This window comes from Podarcis liolepis (genome assembly GCF_965112155.1).
Source record: "Podarcis liolepis genome assembly, chromosome: 13".
NCBI lineage: Eukaryota > Metazoa > Chordata > Lepidosauria > Squamata > Lacertidae > Podarcis > Podarcis liolepis.
In genome coordinates this window covers 42,580,850-42,606,535 of record NC_139573.1, presented here as the reverse complement: position 1 = coordinate 42,606,535, position 25,686 = coordinate 42,580,850, and the positions used below count along the sequence as shown (strand labels likewise).

General features: G+C 42.0%; 2 protein-coding genes and 1 long non-coding RNA gene across 3 annotated transcripts in view; 1 reads left to right on the top strand and 2 right to left on the bottom strand.

Annotated features, from left to right (window-relative positions):
* STRADA (STE20 related adaptor alpha) overlaps positions 1-15,619 on the bottom strand; it is a 21,535-nt gene extending 5,916 nt beyond the window's left edge. The window contains 9 exon segments of the mRNA XM_083470403.1: positions 11-75; positions 960-1,083; positions 1,769-1,877; positions 4,930-5,051; positions 7,071-7,173; positions 10,114-10,142; positions 12,153-12,210; positions 14,007-14,070; positions 15,598-15,619. Of these exon segments, the coding sequence (XP_083326529.1) occupies positions 11-75; positions 960-1,083; positions 1,769-1,877; positions 4,930-5,051; positions 7,071-7,173; positions 10,114-10,142; positions 12,153-12,210; positions 14,007-14,018 (622 nt within the window). The 5' untranslated portion in view covers positions 14,019-14,070; positions 15,598-15,619.
* A 209-nt stretch (positions 15,620-15,828) lies between these two features.
* On the top strand, positions 15,829-21,264 carry LOC310690851. The gene is made up of 3 exons (XR_014518208.1): positions 15,829-15,965; positions 18,770-18,842; positions 21,158-21,264. It is a non-coding gene; the product is annotated as an uncharacterized lncRNA (long non-coding RNA).
* POLR1A (RNA polymerase I subunit A) overlaps positions 17,886-25,686 on the bottom strand; it is a 40,965-nt gene continuing 33,164 nt past the window's right edge. The window contains exons 29-34 of the mRNA XM_083469427.1: positions 25,355-25,471; positions 24,096-24,356; positions 22,683-22,883; positions 21,121-21,238; positions 20,375-20,539; positions 17,886-18,197 (exon numbers count right to left, since the gene is read on the bottom strand). Coding sequence (XP_083325553.1) covers positions 18,097-18,197; positions 20,375-20,539; positions 21,121-21,238; positions 22,683-22,883; positions 24,096-24,356; positions 25,355-25,471 — 963 coding nt within the window. The 3' untranslated portion in view covers positions 17,886-18,096. The remainder of the gene's footprint in view (positions 18,198-20,374; positions 20,540-21,120; positions 21,239-22,682; positions 22,884-24,095; positions 24,357-25,354; positions 25,472-25,686) is intronic.

Sequence of the window (25,686 nt, the reverse complement as noted above, 5' to 3'; positions counted from 1 at the left end):
CTTAGGTTACTGCGCAGGCCAGAGAGGTACACCTTCCCATCTGCAGAAATCAGGACATGACTGGCCTTCACGCTCCTGCATACAAAGAGGATAGAGAGAAAGCAGCCACAAACCCCCCATCCAACCCTACTCAATTTTATATGTAGGAAATCTAAAGCCTGGGATCCAAGTATATGCAAGTGTATATTGTAACACTACATACTATATGCAAATAGGAAGTCATGTATCATACTCAGCAACCATTTGATTGCTGAGTCGAGGCAAGACTTCAATATCTATGTTTATTTCTCTGTAAGTGGGAGAAGCCTTGAAACTTTCCTTCTCCCTACCAAACCTAGTAAGACTAGCTGAGCACACTTGTTGTTCAGGTTCCAGTCCATGAAATGAAAACATGGCAATCTAGACTGTACCTATGTACTAGACTTGAGAGAGAGGCTACCTGGTTCACAATTTAACAGAGTAACCCTAATAAAAAAGATAAAATTAGAGGGACAAAACGACTGACAACTAATTTTCACAGGGACATTTCTTTGCAAGCAGTAAGGGTAGAATGTCTGCATGCATACACGCTGTTCCTACATTGAGAGCCAGGCTCTCAGCTCAGCTCAGCTCAGATTCCGTATGATAGATTCCATGCTGATGGGGCAAACACACAGTAAACCCCAGTGGTAGTTTGCGTTGTGCCCGCCGACAAGAAGCAGGAGCAAGACAACTTCATTTTTTTTAACATTTCTTGTATTGTTTGTCTACACCACAAACTCAAACCAGCTTCAACTCCATTTGACTGTAATGGCTACCAAACAAGCAGTCCAGGAAACTACAGCTCTACCAAGGGACTACGGTTTTTTAAGAAATTGCACTCAAATGACTACAACTTCCTAAATCTTTGTGGGAAGCTGAGATACTAGGCCTCATTTCAGAAGAGTTAAAATTTGCTTTCTATTGCTTAAAGGGCTTACCTGTGAACATATCCCATATGGTGAATGTAATCAAGGGCCTTCAAAACACCTTGGAGGATATAAGCCATAGCTAGCTCACTCATCCCATCCATAAAATGTGTACAGATTAAATCTTTAGCAGAACCTACAAAAAAGGAGAAAAAACACAAGATATTTCAACGGTTCCAGAAAAACTAAACCCAGTTATTTTAACAATTGCTCCTCTCATTATTTGTAGAAGACAGACACATGCATAGACCTGCCTTCAGATGCCAGAGGGAATAAGTTCAAGCACATATAACTACACTTGAGAAGACTAAAGTAACTTCTGGTCCAATTTTCTCTAATAGAACCCCACCCCAAACAAAACTTCCTCCCTTGTAGAGACGACATCAGTAGAGAGAAAGGTTAAATTTGATTGAACCAAAGGCTGGTTACAAGTACAAAAGCTAAATTCTATCATTACAAAATTCTCTTTTTCCTCAAACAGGGAATTTTTATCGCAGAAGATGCTTTGAAGCCTTCATTTGCTTTTAAAAGGCTTTCAAGTTTCCCTTCCTGTGGGTTATGCTTACCTCAAAATGATTGAGAGACAGAAAGGGAAAGGCCTCACTTGGAATTTCACCACCCACAGCCTAACAGAATACTCTGAGGCTAACGCAAAACTTTCCTGGAAAGAGCACATGCAGAGCAAATACTGAAAAAAAGGAAGCTGCCTCACCTCATTTACAGCACCTTAAGTGCATAGGATCATTGTGGGTGTCTGAATGTGTTCTCACATTAAACCTATATCCTGTCTAATGGTGGAGGAAGGTTCAAGTTTTACTTACCATAGGCCATGAAAGCTGTAACAACCCACAGTTCATTGTCGGCTATAAAGGCTGCTTTATATGGCACAAGATTTGGGTGGCTGAAGAACTTTGAGACATGAAGCTCACCCTGAAAGCAAAAAATTATAAGACAACAATTCTTTTTTTAACAAATGAGTAAAGGAAACTTCAAGAGGTATGGATACTCTAGGGGGAAAACAATTGGCCAATTGACACCCCTTCACAACTTATATCATGGCTTATTGCTTCTTTTGCCAGTTCAGGGTACAATCAGAATTTGAATACTTAATCCACATGAATTACTGAGACAAATAAAATAATAAAAACACCACTGCACTGTAACAGGAGTAAACCAAACCAAAGGGTCAGAAATAAAACAGCATTTTGCTAGTAATTTTATTTGCTTAGCTTTATTTATACAGCAGGTAATATTTGGAAACAAGCTAATCAAGGTTTTTTATTGTTTCAACTTGTAAATCGCTTGACAGCTTGACTGTTTTTAAATAACTAGCTCTGCTGACCAGGTGTTTTGTAAATTTGGGGTACAGCTCAGCAAAACATATTATGTGAATCAAAAGATATCAGTTGAAATGAAGGTGCCCTCTCTTTTTACAGGAAAAGAAATACATACATGCATACACTATATATTTTGGAAAGTTTCTTGCTTGACTGTTCACTATGCATTTGGACACTTGTAAAGATATTGTAACCCAATTTTTCATAATGGATCTTCATAATGGAGATTAAACAGTGGGTTTTCATCTATGTTTGGATACAATTGGACACCATTTTGAATCAAGATGGCAGACTGAACTTTTCAAAATTGTCCTCATTCTAACCACTTCTTTCAAAACTATCAAATTTTTGGTTTCTTGGAAAAGTATGCTGGGTATGAGGCTGCTCATGACTTTCCTCATATAATTTATTCGGACTTGCAGCCTGTATTACTCTTGAGTGTTCAAAGATAACATTTACAGGCACTTCCTAAAAAACAACACCACCTCCTTGATTTCAGTGGGTAAGACTTACATTGGCTATCACCTTTAAACATTTAAAAGTAATAAAATTCTATTCCAAACCAGTGCCTATGAACAATCTGAAACTAAATCCATGTAAGTCATAGTTGACAATGATGGATTATCTATATGTTCTCAGCATTAACAGGATCCCAGTATCTTGAAAGAACATATTTGCAGTCTGTAGTGTCTTCATGACCCATTTTTGCTCCTGGATTGTCATGAAAGCTTTTCTTATCAGCTACAACTAGCAACTGCCCCTACTTGTTAGACAGGTCACTTTTAATCTCAAAGATTAATTACTGTAATATACTATCCATGGAGTTGCCCTTGAAGACCACTTGACGTTTCAGATGACAGAGAATACAGTGCAATTCATAATGCATTACTACATTATAAGCAGACCAATAAACTACAATATAAAATGAACAAAAATATTGAGTCTTTCTGTGGTGCTTAGGACCTAATGATTCATTCTACTAACTCTTCCCCTCCACATCATGAAGTCATTTTTATCTTACCAGGGACTTATGTCTGAGCAGACATGCATAGGATTACACTATAAAGAAGCCATTTAAAGCTTCAAATCTCTAACTGTAAGAGAAATTTAGCAGTGGAAGATGTTAATGGAAATGCCTTTCTTGTAAGTTCAGGAGGACAGGAATTTGTTGTCTATCTCAGTGTTTCCCAACTGGGGGTCTTAGGCAGGATATTCCAAGGGGGCCACAGGTGAAAATCACATAAATGGGGGGCCATAGCATGAGGCTAGGGGGCCACAGAGGGACATGAGAAGTGAAGGGAAAAAAGCATTTAAAAACCCTGATTGGCTGGCTCCTTCTTGCCACATGCGGTTTCTTGGAGCAGTCATGGTTTGTTTCCAGCGGAAGGGGGTGATCACTGAGGCTCCCGTTTGGCCAGCAGAGCCTGTGACCCAGAACCTTCAGGTCAGGTAAGTCTGGGCGAGCCAGAGTTGCGTGTTGCTGCCGCCAGTGCTGGTCCCGAGGGCAGCCTGGGCCTGACCCTGCAAGGTGCAGGGTGCTATCCACTCCAGCACCTAGCGGATCAGGGCCTTTGGATGCTGCCGAGGAGCATGGGGCCCGTCGGGAGCGTATGTCCGGCTCTGCAAGGATCAGGATGAAATTCACCCCAGGGCCTAGCTGAGTGGGGTCATCTGGTGCTGCTGACTTTCGTCTACTCAGAAGAACACTGCACTGAGTTCAGTAGGCCTTACTCCCAGGTAAGGGGGGGCTATAGTGTTTTATCTAGGCAGCCAGGGTTCCTCCAGATGACAAGATCTTTTTGCTGCAGGTCAGTGAGGACCACTTGCTTTTTAAAATTTCCCCATATATTCCGAACTCCCTGTGTGCCTTTTGGACTGTATCTGTAGGTTTCCCCCTCTGTATCAAATAACTCGGGTTAAATAAGTGTTGTTTACTTTTTATAATAAATGGAAGATGGATCTCCCTCAGAAGGTTCTAGACTCTCCTTCCTTGGAGATTTCTAAGCAGAGGTTGGATGGCCATCTGTCATGGATGCTTTAGCTGAGATTCCTACATTGCAGGGGGTTGGACTAGAAAGATGATCCTTGGGGTCCCTTCCAGCTCCATGATTCTATGTTTTTGTGCTTCAACAATATTTCCTTATGTTTTTATCATTTTATGTAATTGTATTTTGTACAAATTATTAAAAAATATTTTAAAAATGTTCTATTTACAAACAAAAACTTTAAATAGCTACCTTTCTACTGGTAGGACGGGGGGCATGAGTGTAGCCAGGCTTTTTGTTAGGGGGCAGAATCTCAGATTTGTATTGGTTTTCACTTATTGGGAGGGGCAGCTGCCCCCCTCTAGGCTACGCCCATGGGGGGCATAGAAAGGAAACAAGTTGGGAAGCGGGCTACAGTAGGATAAAGGTTGGGAAACACTGGTCAATCTAGTCTTAAGACAGAGACTTTGTCAGTTGTTCAGTTCTACAACCCAGCCACTAACAGATGAAACAACGCTACTGTATATAGAATCATAGGGGCCTAAGAAAGTGGAATGTCAGCAAAGGAGTGCCATTTACCATAGTGATTCAGGCTGAACGAAGGTAAGCATCTCCAACTAAGGACAAAGCAAACTAACTGCACAAGATTGCTACCTCTACCTGCAAAAATGCCACCATCTCATTGGTGCAGGCCTCTAAGTTGATCCTCCGGACAGTGACAAACTCTCCTGTTGGTTTATACCGTGCAAGATTCACTATCATTAGCTCCTCAAAGCCCTTGCCTGAAAAGATAAGAGGCATTTTTTGTCACAATAACACTTTCCACAAAATCTCAACTGAAGCATTTTCCTGCTGGCAGTTATCTATTTTTGAAATTATGGTAGAATTCAGATAAAACCTATCTTAATCTAGGTTCTAAAGCTGAATTTCTCAGTTTTCTTCCTACTTATTTCATTTTGTTAATACGTTATGGTGTTCATTTATATACAGCTTACTCATTTTCTTTTTGTGCCTTGTTATGTTATAAATTGAACCAATAAACAACTAGCAGCAAACAAAGCAAATGATCAGCTTGTTATAACTTCCCTCCGTTAAATAAAATGGAAATGCTAAACTTCTACAACACAAATTTTCAGACAAACAAAAGGCATACCACAATGGAATATCTGGAGGTAAGATAATTTTACCACCCCCCCCTTTTTTGTCAGTAAACAATGTCTGGAAACAATAATTATCATTCATTATATCACAATGTTCTTTTATCAATGGGGCTTAAGTCCTGGCAAACTTTTCACACTGATTTTAATGGATTCTATGTGTGACTAACTTAGTCCTGCTCTAGCTCACTGTTTTATGATTTAGACCGCATGATAAACCATCATTAGATAAAAAACAATCATGAAGGATGTTACCCATCACAAGGTATGATCTGAATATTCAGGAGGCCATCTCCTTACTGAAACATAGTAGGTCTGGATAGAATAACAATAACAACAACAATAATACTCCACCCATCTGGCTGGGTTTCCCCAGCCATTCCGGGCTGCTAGTCAGTGATCACCCGGGAAATAGATGGGCACTGCCTTGAGTTTCATGATGGAAAAAAGGCAGGATATAAATGTAATAAAATAAATACAAATGCACATTTTTTTTAAAAAAAATGTTTAAATTGCTATGTCTCAAGCTACTTTTTCTACGTAATTTTTCTGAAATTAAGACAAAATCCACACCTCACCAATGAAACTCTCCATAGCAAATTTCATGGTGATACAATGTTTGTGTAATACACATGGTTAATAACTGCAGAATGTTAAGAAGTAGTCACACTTCTTAATCCCATTTATTATACTCTTGAAGCTGTATGATGCATAAAATTAAGGAGTAAGATAAGTGAAACAACCACCTTGGAAAACAGTGGGTTGGAAAATCAGCTCAGATTTTTTTTTAAAAGGAAGTCTTCAGAAGACTTTTGAATTTGCCATCTCAGGACATGACAGGTTTGGGGAGAGGGAAGAGGTGTCTGGACAATTATCAGTGTTTACGAGAGCAGGACAGGTTTCACAAATGGAACTTGAATACAATAAGTACCTTGCAATATCCCCTGCCTGAAAATTGAACCTGTTCTTCTCAACACCTTGGAATGCAAGACAGATATGACAGATATGATAAAACCTTATCCATTCAAAGTGATTAGAGGGAATTTAGGACGTGGCACAGGTGGAAAGAGCACTGGGCTTTGCTGTACTGCATCAGAAACGGCAAGGGTATGGAAGGTGAACAGCAGCAACTAATTAGGACTAACCCCACAAGTATGAGTGACCTGATAGATGTCCAATTCTGCATTTTTGAGATTCTGTATTCACCCCAGAACACATTTACTCCTAATCCCAGCTTCACCTGAAATAGCATGGGGAGGGCAGCATTTGATTGCCCAAGAACCAAAACAACTTCTTCCAGACTCAGCAAAAATGCTGAAGCTGGAATGAGAGAGGTGACAATGATGATGGGCGACTTCATGGCCTGGCACCCCCTTCCCAATACTCACCCACCCAGAGGTGTCCCAGTTTCCCTAATGTCTTATTACTGCATTACAAGAGAATATTTCTTTTTTAATTATTTGTCATTTTATGGCTTAACAGTATATGCCTAGAAAGAAAACAACAGCCAATATTAGTGCTGTTAAAAATAACAGCACCTCAAGAAAGGATAACATTATTCAACTCATAAAGTCAACTAAGGAAATGAGGAGAACTTCAGTACTATGAAAAGTGAAACACCCAAAACTAAAGTCGAAACATTACCTATTATGGTCAGTAACTCATAACAATTGCTGTCGGGCAAATAACAGTTCATGGTGTCCCTTTTCGGGGAGGATGCTATCGATTCTGAGCTTGCTTCATTGGTCTGGAAAAGAAAAGAGTAAGATGCAAGAGACTAACAGGACAAAATTAGCTTTTCTGTGTGACAGTTTTGAATATACAGTACTCCAATTGGAAGGATGTGGTTTGCATGCTGGAGAATCTCTCCAAAATATCATTTATAGCCTTTTGTAACCTTAGGATACAATCCTATACACAAGTCCCAATGAACTCAATGGAACTTGCTTTTAAGGGGGCATGTATAGGATCATGCTCGGAGTTCAAAAATGTCACTGCTCTCACAGCTTATTATGTATGGTCTCCTTTGCTACCTCATATAGTCAAATTCCCTCCCAGAACACTCTTGTGGCCTGCCTCCTCAAAACCAGCGCACAAAAAAATCAAAATCCAAGAAATTTACAATTTTCAGATGCAAACATTTCCACATGTAGATTTGAAATCTGGGTTTAGAAGTGCCACGCAACTTCAAAACTTCCTGTCACCACTTTCTGCCCTACAGGAGGTACCATAATATCTCAGGTTTAATCCTCATCTCCTCTAACTAAAAGAAGAATTAAACAGGGCTAGGTAATACTTATGACTGAAATGTGGAGAGCCACTGTCAGTCAAATAAGGCTGTTAAGCTAGATGTATCAATGGTTCATATGTTCCTACCACAGCTTCCAAAAGGTGCACAGTCATTGTATTTCCTTTGCAATCTTACTGAGAAACCCTTGTTTTTTATTCACTTCCCTTATTTGTGCTTCAATTGTCTGAAAAGCACAATGCACACTGAATGCGCTTCATAAATGGGAAAATGACTGTAATAATAAAAACAGAGAACCTGCAAAAGAAACTCAGATACTGGAAATGAAAAACGTACAGGAAAAGTCAGACTTCAGCACAATGGCAGCTGTGTGTCTAACAGTGCAACCTTAATTATGTTTACTCAGAAGGTAGTCCTACAGAATTCAATGGAGCTTAATCTCAGGCAAGTGTGCTTATGACTGCAGCCTAAAACTCTTTTAAGATGAAGGCAGTTATGTTAGTAAAGCAGCTCTAAAGTTTTGTATTTTAAAAAATAGCTAATCTGCTATTTTTACACATCAAGATCCCCTCCCCCAGTACAGTTTATTATGACATTTCCTCCCCCTCTTCCAAAACTTCTTAAGGTATTTTCTACATCTCCACGCAGAAACAGCAACTGGTTGAAAAATTCTATCCATGCAGAGGAACTCTACTGAACTTTTATAAACAAGTAAAAAAACTTAAATTAAAATGCTACTTGTGAAGTAAAGCACACAAAAAGCCCTGCAAGAAAAACAAATACAGCTGCCCGCAAGGGTTTCAACACAGGACCTCTTTTGGTGTAAATGGCAAAAATTTAGAAAACAGGAAAGAAAAAACCCTTCTCCTTCTGAATTTATAAAATACCCTAGCCTCTAAACAGATGGCTTTTTGGATACTTAAATTTAGCTGGACCTATATTTTAATAACATGTGTTTGGAAAAATCAGATGTACTTTTACTAGTGTGACTGGAAAAACCAGAGCCAAGACTGGAAAAAGAATCTTGTGTACAAATTAGCAACTCAAGTTTTGACCACCTACTCCAGTCTCTTCTCCCAATCAATCTCTTTAGCATCCTTGGCCCACAACCCCCCAAATACTATCTTGTTCATTCTCTCCATACCAATATAATACAAGCACCCCTTCCCTAGACTCCCATGTGAGATTTTCCCACCTTCACTTTCTCTAGTTCTTAGTCTTCACTAGCCTTCATATGCTCAGATTCTACCATTTTTTTCCACTGCCCAGTCTGCCTTGTCTACTTCAGCCAATATCTCTCTCTGCTTTATCCTCACTCAGCTTTCAGCCCGCCTGACTGCTTTATCTTTCCTTCTCTCCCTGTCAACAATATATATACAGTATGGCCCCTTCTACTGCTAGATCATGTAAAATACATCCCTCATTCCCCTTTTCTCATTGGCCCTTTCTTACCTTAGCTTCCTGTCAACTCTTGTCTTATTTTCCTCAAACCTGCATCACCTATGATTTTGTTTCTCGGCTCACTGCCTATTCTGCTCCAATTCATTAGCTACTCTGGCTATCAATTCCATGTGTCATAACTTCCCAACCTCCTGGGCCCTTTTCACAGGCCTCAGCTTCCCCTCCTATTCAATAGCTCCTCTTGTTCCTACATGGCATGATTTTCCCCAGTGAAAATGCCCTTTCATATCTCTCGCAGAAGCTGCACGTTCTCGCAAGGTTGTAAATGCTGATGTATTTACCCTGAAGAGCTAGAATATTTATGAACATTCCATGACATCACAACAATTCAATAAATGGTATGTGTGTGTTGCAGTCAGACAGGCAATTATTAGTTTTACACTGTAATCCTATACGTGTCTACTCAGTGGGGCTTTCATCTAGGTAACTAGGGATAGGACAGTAGCTGTGGACTACCAGATGTTCCACATATTCACATTGATATGGAAAAGCATTAATCCTCGGTGTCAGCAAGTTGGCCAGGTCCCTGGGATTTTTCCAGCTCTGGAATTATCACAATTGTGATAAGATAATGCAAATTGATTTTGGCAGGCCATTAACTCTTGAATTTGAGCATAGGCTGAGAAAAAGGGTGGTTTCGAATATTTTTAAATAGCTGTTCAACTATCTCACTTCCAGATTTTCTTTTTTAAATAGGAATTTTATCGTTTTTTAAAAAAAATAAATAAAAGATGAGCTGAACAGCCATATAATTTTACATTACTAGTGAAAACAACCATTTAAAACCCAGGATTTAAGGCTAAAATAAATCTACATGCCACACACCAAAATCTTATTTCCAGGTTGAAACCTTGTTCCCCCAAATGTAGAGCTGAAAATATTAGATGTATAAATAAGGCAAAATGGAAAAAAATGTCATAATGTCCACAAATCTCCATGCAATAGGCCACAGCACCACAGCCTACAAAGGTCACTTACTTTTCTCCGAGAGTCACCCGGAGGCTGCTCTGGAGTAAAGAAATCAATCATTCATTCAATTGTGTTTTCTTAAATAGATACCCATTAAAAACAAAACCAGAATCAATTCATTTACAAGAGATATTCAAATAACCTCAAAAGGGCATCATAACCTACACTGGCATCATTCTGACCACTGCTACTGGACAAAAATAGTAATTCCTTGCTGGTTTGGGGGATCTGATTTATGCTATTTTGTTCCCCTAAAACTTATCCACATAAACAGCTTTAAACTGAGAAGAGACTTCAAGCTACACTTCCCTTCCCTCAAGAGTCATAGCGCCATTTGTATAGTGTCCAATTCTCCATCACAGGGGAAAAAAGAAATAGTTTGAGATCCTTGCTTTGCGGCTCCAACATTGTGAGTTGGAGCCTCAACAACCCAACCACAGCCAAGCAAGAGGGAAATATGAGGACTGCAAAACTGGAGCCAGGAGCCAGTTCTGAACTAGCTTACACAGTACAGGCTTACTCACCGTTGGCATATGGAAATCAATGGATTTTTCAAGCTCATCCATTTCAGTGAGTCTACTTTAAATTTGGGGATTTTACAATCCACAAGCACATCTGAATCTGCTTTTTGTAAATAAATCACTATCAGTGCTAAAAGTCAGTGCTAAAAGGTATGGGGAGGGAAATAACCTACTGAACCAGTGATAAGAACACTGGAGAAAAATTAAGTTTGGATGGCTGAATTCAGAAGTCAGGGCAGATTAAATGCAAATAGATGTTTTGTGCTGATATTTAAAAAAGCCTTCTGCCCTAAAGTCAAATTATGCCTAGCTTAAAGGAGGGCAGCTCAATAGATGGCCTTGAAATCAGACCTGGATGCAAATGCAAAAAAAAGAGGGAAAAGGGAGAGGGTTCACACGAGGCTCAAAACCCATGAAAGAAGCAACATGACATAGTAGACAACTTGTCACCCTAAAATTTCAGAGACCTGGGACAGATTCAGACAATGACTCACTAGGGCTCAATGGTCAAGTCATTACTATTTAGAGATTTTTTTTAAGTTGTAATGAGATGCAATTCAAAATACTTTCCAATCTCCTGGCATGAAGGCAGCTTTTAGAGGCATTATGTATTTTTTGTTTAAAGTTCAGCAATTTCACATCTGAGTACTTTTAGATTTATTTGATGGATGCTCTCCAGACCCAGTGATGTTAATGTTTAATTTGTTGATAAGTCTGGGAACAAGCAATTGCTAGTTTGAAAGTTCCCTATGTTAAAATTCTGCCTGCATGGGCAAAGCTTACATATCAAGAAGACTTCTACTCCAGCCTTTCCCTTGATATGTTAGCTTTCCAAACAAGCAATCTGGCACATTCGTTCTGAAAGGGTATTTGCTTGGCTTGGGAGGTCTCTAATCTCATGCTCATGGAACACTGGAATTGGCTCAAAGAATACATTTTAATTTCTAACCCAGAATTTTGTTACTGCAGAATGGAATGAGGGACATATCTGGTTAATTATAGCCGCTTAAGGCTTGAGTATTTAAGCAGAATTTGTGGTGGAAATCTCTTAATGTTCCTATGAACAGGTACAGTTTCCAACCAATGTATTAGAGTCACTGGAAATGTCTCTCATTGAAATCCAGTCAAAATAAATGGTAAGAGCACAATCCACATTAGAGAAGCTCCTAGTGGGTACTGCAACTCATGAAACAGTGGACAGATTTTGTAAACTAGGAGCAGAGAACCTTTGTCCTATTGTCTTTGCCCCATGGGAAAACCCAACTGTGAGCCAAAGCCAACTGAGCAGCATTTCTATCATGGTAGGATTATATAGCTCTCTCTCTGTACAACCCTGTCTCTGTGGGTTGCATGAAATTAAGCCAAGAGCCACATCTTCCCCAACACCATTTGTCTTTGTGAGGTTCCTCCTGGATCAGAACTGAAATTACACCTACAGGTGTGCTGTCAAGTATTTAACTTACTTTCACAGCACCGAGAAACATGGAGCACAGCTAAGGAAATAATCGATTCATTTAAAGCACTTACCTCCAAACAGTTCCAACTCCCTCAAGCCCTCAAAAATGAACTTCTCGGACATCCACCGCTAGAAAAATAAACCCCACAAAGGCATAACTTAATGTGGCACCATTTATTTTAATTGCACTTAACCAAAGAAACAAATCTCTGTTGACGTAAAATGCAGCAACAAAGAGATTGTTCAGACATAATGCTTTGATATTACACATAAGGCTCCCATGCAATCCCCCATGCAGCCTGCTGTTTTATCTGAACTAGCACACTATGGTATGCAGTGTAAGCAAAAGCTCTAGTGTGCCATTTCAGACAAACAGTAAAACATGGTTTGCCTCAAATCAGGATCAGAGGAGGGAACTGCTATGTGAAAGGGGAGAATGATTTCTCACTGCTCATTCATGGTTTGCAATTTGCAAAAATCTTCCCTTAGTAACAACATCCTGCCCTCTCCCCACCTTACCTAATTTCAGACACTTTTCTCCCACCCTAGCTTCAATTTGGAAAGCCAAGATAGAAAGAATAGCACCTGAAGCAAGGGAGATAAAGTGTTCATTCCCCCACCCACATTTTTCTCTTGATGTTAAAAGTGTGTATGTGGTAGAAATATATGAACAAGCCTGGCTGGCCCCATTGCATCTATTTTGGTCCTGAGTTGTGTCTAACTTGTTCCACTGGCTTCAATGAGGCTAAGTCATGACTAAGTTTAACTGAAGCAGCAAAATCGTTTTGTGGCAACTTGGAACAATCTTACTAAAAATACAAAAATCCCCATGCCTATAAAAAGAATCTGTAATGTGGAGTTGAAGTTTTTCCCCTGTTAGAAATGCATTGCTTCTTAAGATTAATTAGTAACATAATGAATGAGCACAATACAAGTTAAATTGGGAAACTGGGAGTGTTAAAATTCTAGTCCAATCTAAAATCAAACTTGTAATTAACTTCCTCAGGTGATTTCTAAGAAGCACATACATATATATGTGTACAACTCTTCAGGCAAGCTAAAATTACTATGGTAACAGTTTTCAGTGCTTTAATCCCCTCCCCAATCGAAATAACATAAAGTTAAGTGTATGCTATTGAGTTGCCATGTCTTAAAATATCTATAAGTGCTCCAACAAAACTAATGTCAAGTACATGTCTGGATTTATTTAAAAATAACATTTAATTTAGTGTATGTTGTTGAATTGTTCCTCAAGTCAAATATTTCACAGCTACTTTTCAGAAAAAAAAACTTTCATATATTTATATAGCATGTAAAAAGTAAGATGGCACACATTTATCAAAGAAAAAAAAAGTTAAACATGTTAAATCAGCACTGAGTCTAGCTGCTTAAACTGCATGACATTGTGTTTACTGCTATGGATCTTCTTTAAGATAGCAGTGGCCAGCTTTGTCAAAAATGGTCCACCTACAAAGAACCGCTTCACACCCAAATCATAATTTTGAACTAAGTGAACTTATCAGTTCCAGCTTGAAACTAACTGTATCTTTCCTCAAGAACATTGTTTCTTTCCCAGAAAGTACACTTAGGATTGCAATCAATGTGTGCTGTTCCTAACTTCTGTCATCACCCTCACAGGATGAGATGCTTTCTGAAAAGGAAACGTTGTGAAAATGCTTTTTAAAAAACATTTTGAAAAAATATGGGATTTGCCATAGCTCACCATCGCCATCAAGTGTCACATTCGTATACTGCACTTTACAACACACTTAAAACATTTTATTTGCAGCTGTATAGCTGAGTCCCAAGTCAACACAGCTCTGTCTCATAAAGCAAGCCCTATACCTTGAAAGGACGTGCAGAGAAATGCTAATTAAATCGTGAAAGTGTTTGACACTCACCCTAATTCGTTCGGGTTTACTTACAAGGAAAGACATGGAATCCAGACTTGGTAATGCTACTCCAAAGGCATGAAATGTTAAAATAGGCCTGGTAATAACAAAACAAAACAAAAGGCAGAAAGTGATTCAAAAGGCTGTAAAACAAATGGGCTCTTTCTACCTTAATTCTAACCAACAGTACTTTTGTTTGGTAAAGGAAAACTCTTAGTATGGGATGAACCAAATAAGCAGGGCTCCAAAAGGTGGTGGGAACTGTGCAATGGCTTAAGTACTGGGCTTAGATCCAGGAGCACAAGACACAGATGCCTCTGCAGTCACAAAGCTCACTGGGTTGTCATGAAGTAGTAAAAATCACATCAGCCAAATTTAATTACTTAAAGAGCACAATGTGAATGCTGGTGATAGGAACTATGCAGAGAGGGCACGTGTGCAAACAAAACACATACAGGAAGAGTGTTTTGCTAACGCTAGCCTTCTCAATATTTCTATGGGTATGCCATCTTAGGACTCCAGACTGAAATGCCCAACAGTAACCTCTACGGCGCCCCTACAACTGGAGATGCAGGAACAAAGCACATTACGTAGGTATGCAAGGGGAGGGGGGAAATCAAGACTTTTAATGCACAAACGTTGCAAATGTCTTGCATGCCCCTCTCCCCAAATTCAAATGCATCTTGTTCATCTTATTTGTTCCAGGTAGGGATCCTGCGCTATTGGCAAGCGCGATGACCATGATAGAGCTGGCAAAGGAATACCGAGCACGAGGCTGCAACTGGGGCAAGCTCTGCCATGCAACTGTCTAAAGCACAGGAGCTCTGCAGGAGCAAAAAAAGGTTGGCAAACCCCAACTGTCTCCCTCTTTTCAGAACCCACTTCGCTCCTGAGGCTGCTGCTGCTTCTCTGTTATCAGAGGTGAAGCTAAGGGTTCCTTCCCACCCCTCACAGCTTATGTACAGTGGTACCTTGGGTTACATACGCTTCAGGTTACAGACTCCGCTAACCCAGAAATAGTACCTCAGGTTAAGAACTTTGCTTCAGGATGAGAACAGAAATCGTGCTCTGGCAGCGCGGCGGCAGCGGAAGGCCCCATTAGCTAAAGTGGTGCTTCAGGTTAAGAACAGTTTCAGGTTAAGTACGGACCTCCGGAACGAATTAAGTACTTAACCTGAGGTACCACTGTACTTAATTCGTTCTGGAGGTCCGTTCTTAACTTGAAACTGTTCTTAACCTGAAGCACCACTTTAGCTAATGGGGCCTCCCACTGCTGCCGCACCGCCGGAGCACGATTTCTGTTCTCATCCTGAAACAAGTTCTTAATCCGAGGTATTATTTCTGGGTTAGCAGAGTCTGTAACCTGAAGCGTATGTAACCCGAGGTACCACTGTATTCTATAGCATTTTATTCCCTAGTTTCCCCCCTTGTACTGACACAGGGCCTGCCCAAGACATTTGGCTGCCCGAGGCGAACCCCCCAAAATGGGCCCCCCCCTTCTTCCCTAACAAGGGAAGACAGCGTGAGGCAAGGAACCTGGGGGGGGGGGGGCTGAGAGTAAGAAAAGATGGACGCCGAGAGCTGTCGACCCTGAGGACCCGGCCGCCTGAGGCAGTCGCCTCACCTGGCCTCACGGGTGGGCCGGCCCTGCTGCGCGCGCATGCGCAGACGAGAGACCCTTTCTTCTCCCAAGGGTCTCCCTGACGGGGCAGGGAGGGAACGCGTTTGAAAAATGAACCGTTGAGAGGGTGGTGGGGGCGGCACGCGCGGCCTCCTCTTCCTCCTCGGCCCCTAACGGCCATCTCCAGCCCTCACTCAGCCCCCCCGAAGGCCGCTCCTAACTCACCTCAACACCTCTCGGCTGGTTCCCCTCAGCGGCCCAGAGAGATAATAGAAACGGAGTCCGGTGTGTGTGAGGGGGAGGCGGGGCCAACGACGCCACTGGCGCAGCGCTACGCAGCTCACGTCGCAGCCCGGCGCCTTCTCCGCAAGGTAACCCGCTGCCGCTTTGAAGCTGGGGAAGGGAAGGGGCGGAGAAAAGCCCTGCGCCGTCCATAGAGAAAGGCTTGGAAATGGTAGAGTGACAACGATCGGCTATGCAGATGCGACTTCCGGGTTCCTTTCAGTCCTTCCCATCCCACCACCGTTTTTGGGCTTTGCCCTTTCTGCGGCCGGGCGGAAGTGGCGACTGCCCGGGGTAAACAGAGAGGAATCCATGGCTCTTGGGAGGCAAGGGTTCGAATCCCCACGAAGCCATGACTTTGGGCCACTGGACCGTATCTTAGCCTTACCTACCTCACAGGGTTGTTGTTGTGAGGCGAATAATGTACTGCCTCGAGCTCCTTGTAAGATAGAGGTGATATATAAATACAATAAATGAGTAATTTTTTTGTTATTATTAATAGTGTGACGGTTGCAATTGGGCTGTATGATATGTAGCGGCAAAGAACACAGGGCTATATAGTTCATGTTCTTTCTCTTATTTCTTGCTTAGGGTGGGTGAAAGAAAGGAGAAATCTGCATATGTATACATATAATTATAGAGGTGGTATTATTATTATTATTATTATTATTATTATTACCACCCACCCTTTCCCCTGACAGAGACTCAAGGCAGTTTACAGATAAAATAGATATAACAAAAATTTGACTGTAGGAACAAACATGCAGTCAATTGGCAGTTCCCGCCCCATTGCGTAGCAACCACAGCTGCATTCAGTTGTATTAGTAATAATAATAATAAATTCAATAGCTGCACATTTTAACACATTGTCGTTCCACAGGTTTCGTGTGTCTTGGGGTGCTTTATAAGCATTTCTTTTTCCTCGTTGCAAATGAAGCACGTTTTGTAAAAGATTTGGTAGATTCTTATGTTGTCTTCTTTCTGGTACCCTTTCAAGCTTTTCCATCAAGGTTAAGTCTCAAATATAAGCATACCAAATTTTACATACAAGATAATTTTTAAATATATGTAAGAAAATTGCCCTACCAATGCAAGCTATGTTGTAGGTTGGAGGAGATACACCAGTTAGGTTGCCGTGTGGTTTAAACTTGTTTTCCTCTCATTCTCCCAGTCCTAATGGAACGCTCGACTGCATGTGCTCCATTGACCTGCATATCTATAAGTAGCCATTTTTGGGGGGCAGGAAGCAAGCAGTTTCAAAGCACGTCAAAGTGCAAGTAGTTAAATAGGTACCGCTCCGGCGGGAAGGTAAACGGCGTTTCCGTGCGCTGCTCTGGTTTGCCAGAAGCGGCTTGGTCATGCTGGCCACATGACCCGGAAGCTGTACGCCGGCTCCCTCGGCCAATAAAGTGAGATGAGCGCCGCAACCCCCGAGTTGGTCACGACTGGACCTAATGGTCAGGGGTCCCTTTACCTTTACCGTAAGATCCAAATTAAAAAGGGGCTGCTTTTTCAGGGCCGGCCTGGCCCATTCATGAAGCAAGGTGAGGCGACTGCCTTGGGCAGCAGGATCATAGAGCTGGAAGAGACCACAAGGATAGTCCATCCCCTGCAATGCAAATTGAGACTTTTGCTCAATTTAGGGCTCGAACCTACAAACCTGAGATTAAGAGTCTTGTGCTCAACCAACTGAGCAACAGGGGCAGCAGATCCTGATGTAGATCTTTATTGTCCCGTTGTTCCTATTGTAGATTTTCACTTCTTCCTTGGTGGTGAATTAAAAATGGGGGTTTAAGTCAAGGCGCCAGGAAATACTAAAAAAACTGCAGAGGAAGGTTCTTCCTTGGCAACCAGAAACAGGCATGCAAGGCTTGGGACCAGGAACACATAGGGAGCCTTCACTTCCTGCTGGAAAAGCATCATGGAGCTTTCATGCCAGACTGTCTGGTAACACATCTCAAACCCAGAACATATTGTCTACGAACCCACAGGTAAATAAAAACACAAACTGAGGGAATAGCACAAGACCTTTATTATTATTAAATATAATTCCTGAAGATCCGAAGGCACAAGTAGTTATCAACTCAATAAGGTCAACAGTAGTATTTACATTCAATGACAGCTGGAAAACCCCCAAAATCAAACAAAGAAAAATAGCAGCATGTTTCTTTCTAGGAAAAAAAAGTTTAATAGTCTTTAAGTTAAGCAAAAGCAGGCACACTATTTTAGAGGCTGTTTCAGATCAAACAAGCCTGTTCCTCCTTTGACAACTTTTCCTACCACGAGGCAAGCAGAAGGAGACTGAAGTTCATCGTGGGAGCCTAGAAAAAAAGAAATAAAAAACAAATCAATTCTATTTTGGGACTTGGAAGTCTGACATAAGAAAAATAACTTGCTTGGCTTGCTCTGTGTGTGTGTGTGTGTGTGTGTGTGTGTGTAGGAGTAGCATAGCCACTTGCTGCTGGATGTAAACTGAGGATCCATCTCATTTTAGCTGATCCATCTTTTATCAAATCAATTAAGTAGAAGCTTAAATAGTATTAGAAGATGCTATTACTTTAATTTTTTTTTAAATTTCTATATCTCAGAGATGACACAGGTCTCCAAAAGGAATTCTTCTGAGATCCTCTTACATCATTTGACTAGATCTGGAGACTACAAAGGCCATTTCACACTGCAGATATTGCAGGGACCAATGATCCTTTGATAGCAAATGACATGTTCACATCACATGGTAATCCAAACTATGGCTTAGGGAGACTCCGTGAATGTGTGGGCTCTTGCAGCAAATTTGGCCCTTCCCAGTCTTTTTTTACTACTGTGCCAGCTCATGGCTAGTTAGAAGAGATCTTAACTATGAGTCCTAATTCTGATGACGAAGCTTTATTTCCAGAAACAAGCACTCCGCCTGAATGGAATTGCCTTTAAAGAAGAAGTCCGGCTTTGACACCTGTTTCGGTTGAGTGGTAAGACTGTCTCCCAGAATTCTCATTCATACTAAATCACAAATGTGATTATCACCAGCAATGCAAATTTAGACAGCTAGTGTTCAGTAGAAATTGTGATCACCTGAGGGACAATTGCTTTCGAAATAAAATGTGGAAATGAACCAATAACCAAATTTTTTTTTGCTCCCCGAACCCCACCTCGAAATTCATGAAAAAGACAGGTAAATCCTTATTATTTCAAGATCAGTTAGTCACTTTTTGCCAGTGTCAGTGTTGATGGGGGCAGGCACCAGATATGACCATTGAGTAGTTAAACTTGGGGTAAAAGGTAAATAAAGGTAAAGGGACCCCTCACCATTAGGTCCAGTCGTGACAGACTCTGGGGTTGCGGCGCTCATCTCACTATTGGCCGAGGGAGCCGGCGTACAGCTTCCGGGTCATGCGGCCAGCATGACTAAGCCGCTTCTGGTGAACCAGAGCAGCGCACAGAAACGCTATTTACCTTCTCATCGGAGCGGTACCTATTTATCTACTTGCACTTTGATGTGCTTTCGAACTGCTAGGTTGGCAGGAGCTGGGACCGAACAACGGGAGCTCACTCCGTCGTGGGGATTCGAACCACCGACCTTCTGATCGGCAAGCCCTAGGCTCTGTGGTTTAACCCAGAGCGCCACCCGTGTCCCCTAAAAGGTAAATAGCTCCATGCAAAGTGTTCATAAGGGTGACCAGGCTCATAATTTGAGGGACTGATCTTGCACATCATCTATGCCTGCATACATACTTTTTCTCTAGGATAACAGAACTGCCTATAGCAGAGAACGGGAACTTCTGACCCCCCAGTGCTGCTGGACTCCTCTTTCCACCTCCCCTAGGCAACATGGCCAAGGGTCATGAATGACAGAAATTGCAGTCCAACACCTGGAAGGCCACATATCCCCCATTGCTTCTAATTAGGCAGATGACAACTGTCAGGGAACTGACATCGGAGCAGAGTGGAGAGGCTAGGCTCCCAGATTCTGCCGGAGAGGGAACCAGTAAGGGAAGAGAGAGAACGTCCTCTGGGGAAAGAAGTCCAGGTGACACCAGGAAGAAGGGAGAGGCAGAGAGCATTTCGGAGGGGAGGCTCCGAGACTCTTCCAGTGAAGTTAGTGAGGAGAGTGGAGGACCACCGCTTGGCACGCCCACTCTGCGCAGAAGGCTTCCGCTCAGGGAGGCGAGGAGAAGGTTGTCCGTTAAGGAATTCTTATGCTGGAGGAAATTTAGGAGACACCCACTGACGGATTCTGCCAGCGACTGAGCAGCAGCGCAAAAGGGGCTGCTCAGTCAGGGAAAGACGCAACCACCCCTAAGCAGTTTGGAACAGCTGGAGGTTTACACACAAGCAACCCCAATTCCCATGATAACAACTATTCTATTTGAGGCAAAGGTGGCAGAGATGGTAGTGGCCATGTAGCTTCGAGTATGCTTGGATAGAGTGGATTATCTGGGTCCTGCAGGCAATCTCGTTTGGATACGGCACTGAAATAGCACGGATTGCCCCGATTATTTACCCTGCATTGTGGCTTCCTTCAGAAACTTGTAGCTCGTCTCAAATGTCATTTGCTGCAAGGGGGACGAATTGGACTGTATCCCAAACCGATTGAGTGGCTTGTAAACGCCTTCGAAGCACATGTAGTCCGACACCAGAGAGAGATGCCGAGGATCAACCACAATCCCTGTCAAAACAAGGAGGAAGGTTAGAGCTTTGCCTCTTTAAAACGTTAAGAGGGAGATGAAAGGGGGACTTCAGTGGAGCCTGTCCTCCAATATCTTCCTTTAAGTCATGCTGATAAATCTTTACTAAAGCCTCACCATCTCTTTGGCCTGTAAGAGCACACAGGTTACGAGAGAATGGGAAATACAGCCAATACAAGCAGAATGGAGTTTTTCCCTCCCCAAAGCTTGATCGGATAGGCCATGTTTTGCATCTACAGTTAGGATCAACTGACAATCTAAAACCATCTTACTGTTGCAGCATTCGAGGAACTTCAGTAATAGTTGCAAGGTAGATATAAGAAATTAGATATATTTAAAAAAAAGTTTAATTATGATAAAAGTGTGTATCGGCAATCAGTAATATGAAATCAAGATATGGAATAGACGGGAGGTTGGGTCTTTAGTGTTAAGACCAATATATGTTTTATTGTTTGTTAAGAAAATTATGTGTCTATGGTTATTCCTGTGTGTGATTTGGTATTTGTGTTTTTTTGTTTTTTCTTGCTGTATCGGTAAAAATAAAAAAATAAAACCATCTTACCATATGCAGCAAACACATCTTTAATCTCTTTCTCAAGGACTTTCAAGGCAGCCTCAATGCCATAGGTATTGGCCATCGCGTGAATATCATTGCAATAAAGCCGGTTCACATCAAAAATCTAAAAGAGAGGGGACAGTTGACAGGTGAGCTACTTTTTGAAGTTAATCAAGAAGTGTGTATGTAGTTTGTTGGAAAGCAAATAAAAATGCAGCAGCTGGACAAACCGGGGGGGGGGGATTTATTCTATACATGCCCCTTAAAAACCACACAAACACAGACTGCATGTGACTCAATTACTTAGGGCAGAGGTGTGCATGATGCAGACTGCATGACTGATCATGACCACACCTACTTGCTGCAATTATCATTTGCATATTCCATTCCAGAAACCGTTACAAGTAGTTTGCTCTAATTTTTCTTAAAACACTTAAGTTCTTCACGGCAAGAGTCAGGAAATTAATAATAATAATAATAATAATAATAAATTTTTATTTATATCCCGCCCTCCCCAGCTGAAGCCAGGCTCAGGGCAGCTAACAACAATAAAATAAGACAGCATTTTAAAATCATTTCATTTAAATAATAATAATAATAATAATAATAATAATAATAATAATAATTACTTCAAATCAAATTGAAGGCAACCATTGGGTAGAGTTCTGAGGGGGGGGGGTCAGGCTGTGCCCTGGCCAAAGGCTTGGCGGAACAGCTCTGTCTTGCAGGCCCTGCAGAAAGATGTCAAATCCCGCAGGGCCCTAGTCTCTTGTGACAGAGCGTTCCACCAAATCGGAGCCACAGCCGAAAAAGCCCTGGCTCTGGTTGAGGCCAGCCTAACCTCTCTGTGACCCAGGACCTCCAAGATGTTTTTATTTGAAGATTGTAAGTTCCTCTGTGGGAAATACCAGGAGAGGCGGTCCCGTAGGTACGAGGGTCCTAGGCCGTATAGGGATTTAAAGGTTAAAACCAGCACCTTAAACCTGATCCTGTACTCCACCGGGGGCCAGTGCAGCTGGTATAGCACCGGGTGAATGTGATCCCACAGCGAGGACCCTGTAAGGAGTCTCGCCGCGGCATTCTGCACCCGCTGGAGTTATGTTAACACATATTGGTTGAACTCCTTATGGACAGTGCTGTTCCCCTCTCGACTAGTGTGAGCCACTTTCCACTGGATTTCTGTGGCTTCTTACTATCCTTTGACAGTAGCTTTTGCAAATATCAGGCACTCAATTTCCAGGGCACTTTGCCCAAACACAAAAGGAAACGTTTCCTCAAATCTGCTCACAGCTACTGAAGCAATAGGTCAAAAGCGGTTTTATTTTGACAATGGCAAAATCACAATGCTCTACTCAAAAGCAAAAGCTGGGACTTCTCACTGAAATCAGCGGCACAACTATCAGCTTCGCTTTGGTGTGACCGAGATCTGCATAAGCTTCTCAAGCCACCAGGAAAATGCTGTAAGGTAAGCTTAAAAAAAATATCAGACCATTCTCATGACAGACTCCCCCATTGCTTTCCTTCTTTGACACCCTATAGGAAACACAGAGCAGCTCCTCGTTACATACGTCAGCATATCGGAAAAGCTCAGGGAGGTTTATCCCTTCGGTCTGCAAAGTGAGCACCATCTCTCCTTTCTTATTGCTGGTTTCGTTTAAGAGACACCGTGTGATCCCTTTCGTCTCCTGGACAACAGTGTTGTTTGCCAGAGTTGTCACAAGTGAGGCAAGGTCAAAGTACTGCTTCGTTAAAGGAAGTTTCAGTGAGACCTAGAAGGGGGCACAATGTGTTAAAAGGCAGCCTTTTCGATCCACTGAGAAGAGCAAACCTAACACCCACTTCTTAATACAGTGATTTAAAAACCTCCCGATGAGCTAGAGCAGTCGGTGAGCTGAGCTTTGGTGTAGTGATCAGGTGGGATTGCTGAGTAATTATAACAAATATAGAGTAAGCCATCTGTGTCAGCAATGAAAGCATTGCGTTGACTGGGTTTAAACGATTTTGATATAATTCTTGATCAATCCACACCTCTGCATCCCTGTTCCATTTCTCTTTCTTGACCAGTCACGTACACCGCCAGTTGCTTCTTCACCAGGCAGGCATCCTGGGTCATCAAAGACAGTGGGCAGTTTCTTTGATGTAGCTTTTCTGATATGTTAATCTTAGGGCCAGGAAACAGGTTTCACATAAAGGTGATAATGATCGCTGTCCTCCTAGCCATCCTTCTTATCATGTGTATTGATTGTTCATGACCTCCGGGGTCGCTGAATGCACTCCTTTATAGTTTTCATTCATTTACTCCAAAAGTATGCATGCCTAACTAGTGTTTGTAGTTTAACTTTGTCCCCACGTGGGGTTTGTTGAAATGCTCAGAAGAAATCTGATTGGTTCTTACGAACACTCTGTAAAAGTTCTTTTGTGAATAAAACGACCTGGGCCGAGGGGTAGAGGGAGAGAGATTATTATAGGCACCCTTCCCAGAGTCTTGCTGGTTCAAGCCTCTGTGTGTATTCTTATTAATCAGAGTTCAATCCTTCCTTTACTTTGTGAACACCTCACTTTGTGACCTGCTTCCACCCCTGAAACAGCTCAGAGCAAATATGTCTGGAGATTCACCCTCTTTTGGAATCGTGGCAAAAGTAGGAGGTCCCCACAAATTGATGTGGGAACACTGTATTGCACAAAGCAAATGGCCACTTCCCCTCCTATTATTTTATCATAGCGTGTAAGTATTTTTCTATAAGATTTCTACTAGCTAGTCATTTTCTTTTTGAGCTTTAGCTGCTGCTTTATGCCTATATTTGTTTGTATTTGGTAAATAATGTTTACCTTTTCTTATTTGCAAGCCACTTTAAAGGCTCTGCGATAAAGTGGGCTAAAATGTTAAATAACCAAATAAATAGGTCAATTGCAACATTATGGTTTGTGTTCCGCAGCTTGAACACATCAGTTTTTGGACGCACACACTTCCACCACCTTACCTTACACCACAGTTCATTTTTTATGTCGTAGGCATAACTCTCTATGGAATCGCTGCTCTCCTGCACAGCATTAATTCTCTGCTGTGCTAATTCATCCAAGTTCTTCCTCTTGTTTCGAGTTTGTTGACTAGAGGAAGGCGCATAATGCTCATCCTGAGATTCCGTTCCCTCTGGGCTCCTCTCATCTAACCCTTGTGTCTCTTCCTCATCCGGAATATCATCATCATCCACCTCGTTGTCCTCATCACTCTCATAATCAACCTGCAAGAAAGATACACTTCAGTCAGAGGCGAACCATAACCAACAAAAAAAAAGAGAGGGGAAAATGTTTAAACAAGTTTTGCATCTCTAAGTACTAGAACCAGTGTACAAGGATAATTTCAAATTGCACTTTCAGCTAGGCCATAGAAAAGAATCTTCCATTGATACTAATGTCCTGATCCCAACCGGCACCCCACACTTGTTTTCTGCTTAAAAACCAACAGCACCTTTGGGGGGTGATTTTCAGAAGGAAAAAAATAGTGAGACAATAGCAGGTTCTGGATCAGGGTCCTATGGATGCTTTCCCTCCAAAGTAAAAGCAGGCAGGTGAAGCCTTGTTTAAAAACATGACTTACACAGGCTGTCATTTGGCAACCAGTATAAAGCTGCTTAGATGGGACGCGGGTGGCGCTGTGGGTTAAACCACAGAGCCTAGGACTTGCCGATCAGAAGGTTGGCGGTTCGAATCCCTGTGACGGGGTGAGCTCCCGTTGCTCGGTCCCTGCCCCTGCCAACCTAGCAGTTCAAAAGCACGTCAAAGTGCAAGTAGATAAATAGGTACAGCTCCAGCGGGAAGGTAAACGGCGTTTCCGTGCGCTGCTCTGGTTCGCCAGAAGCGGCTTAGTCATGCTGGCCACATCACCCGGAAGCTGTACGCCGGCTCCCTCGGCCAGTAAAGCGAGATGAGCGCCGCAACCCCAGAGTCGGCCACAACTGGACCTAATGGTCAGGGGTCCCTTTACCTTTACCTATAAAGCTGCTTTGAGTCATATACTTCTCTAGACAACATATACTCATTACAGAAGACTGCAAGCCAAATCTTTAATGAAGCGGATTTATTACTTGGTCAAAATATTGCTCCTTAAGTATTTTGACCCTTCCCTTTATCCCACCTCCCTTTCCTTCTGCTTCAGAAACTGACCTGAGCAGAAGGCCTTTCTTAGCTGGCTCTTACTGAAACAAGCAGAGCCTACTGGGACCTAATAGTATATCATTACCTCCTCCTCCTGCTTTGCTCTTCTTTTTGCATCTGTAGCATCATCATCCCCTTCACCTGTTTCAGCATCAGGAGCACCTCCACCTCCTCCTTCCTCACCTACAGCTTCATCGTCACCCTAAACAAAGAGAAAAGCTGCAAGGGGGAACGGCCTCGAGATTCACACTTTTACACGGGTTATTTTGGACGTATCACTGAGAGGCTTGAAAGAAATACTAGGCATAAGAATGCTCTGCATCCACAGAGAACAAAGCTTCCCCTGGGCAAGGCTTCCTTAATTTCACACTTGATAGCGCTGTTAAGGTCTAGAAGGTAGATCTAAGTAATTTTCGC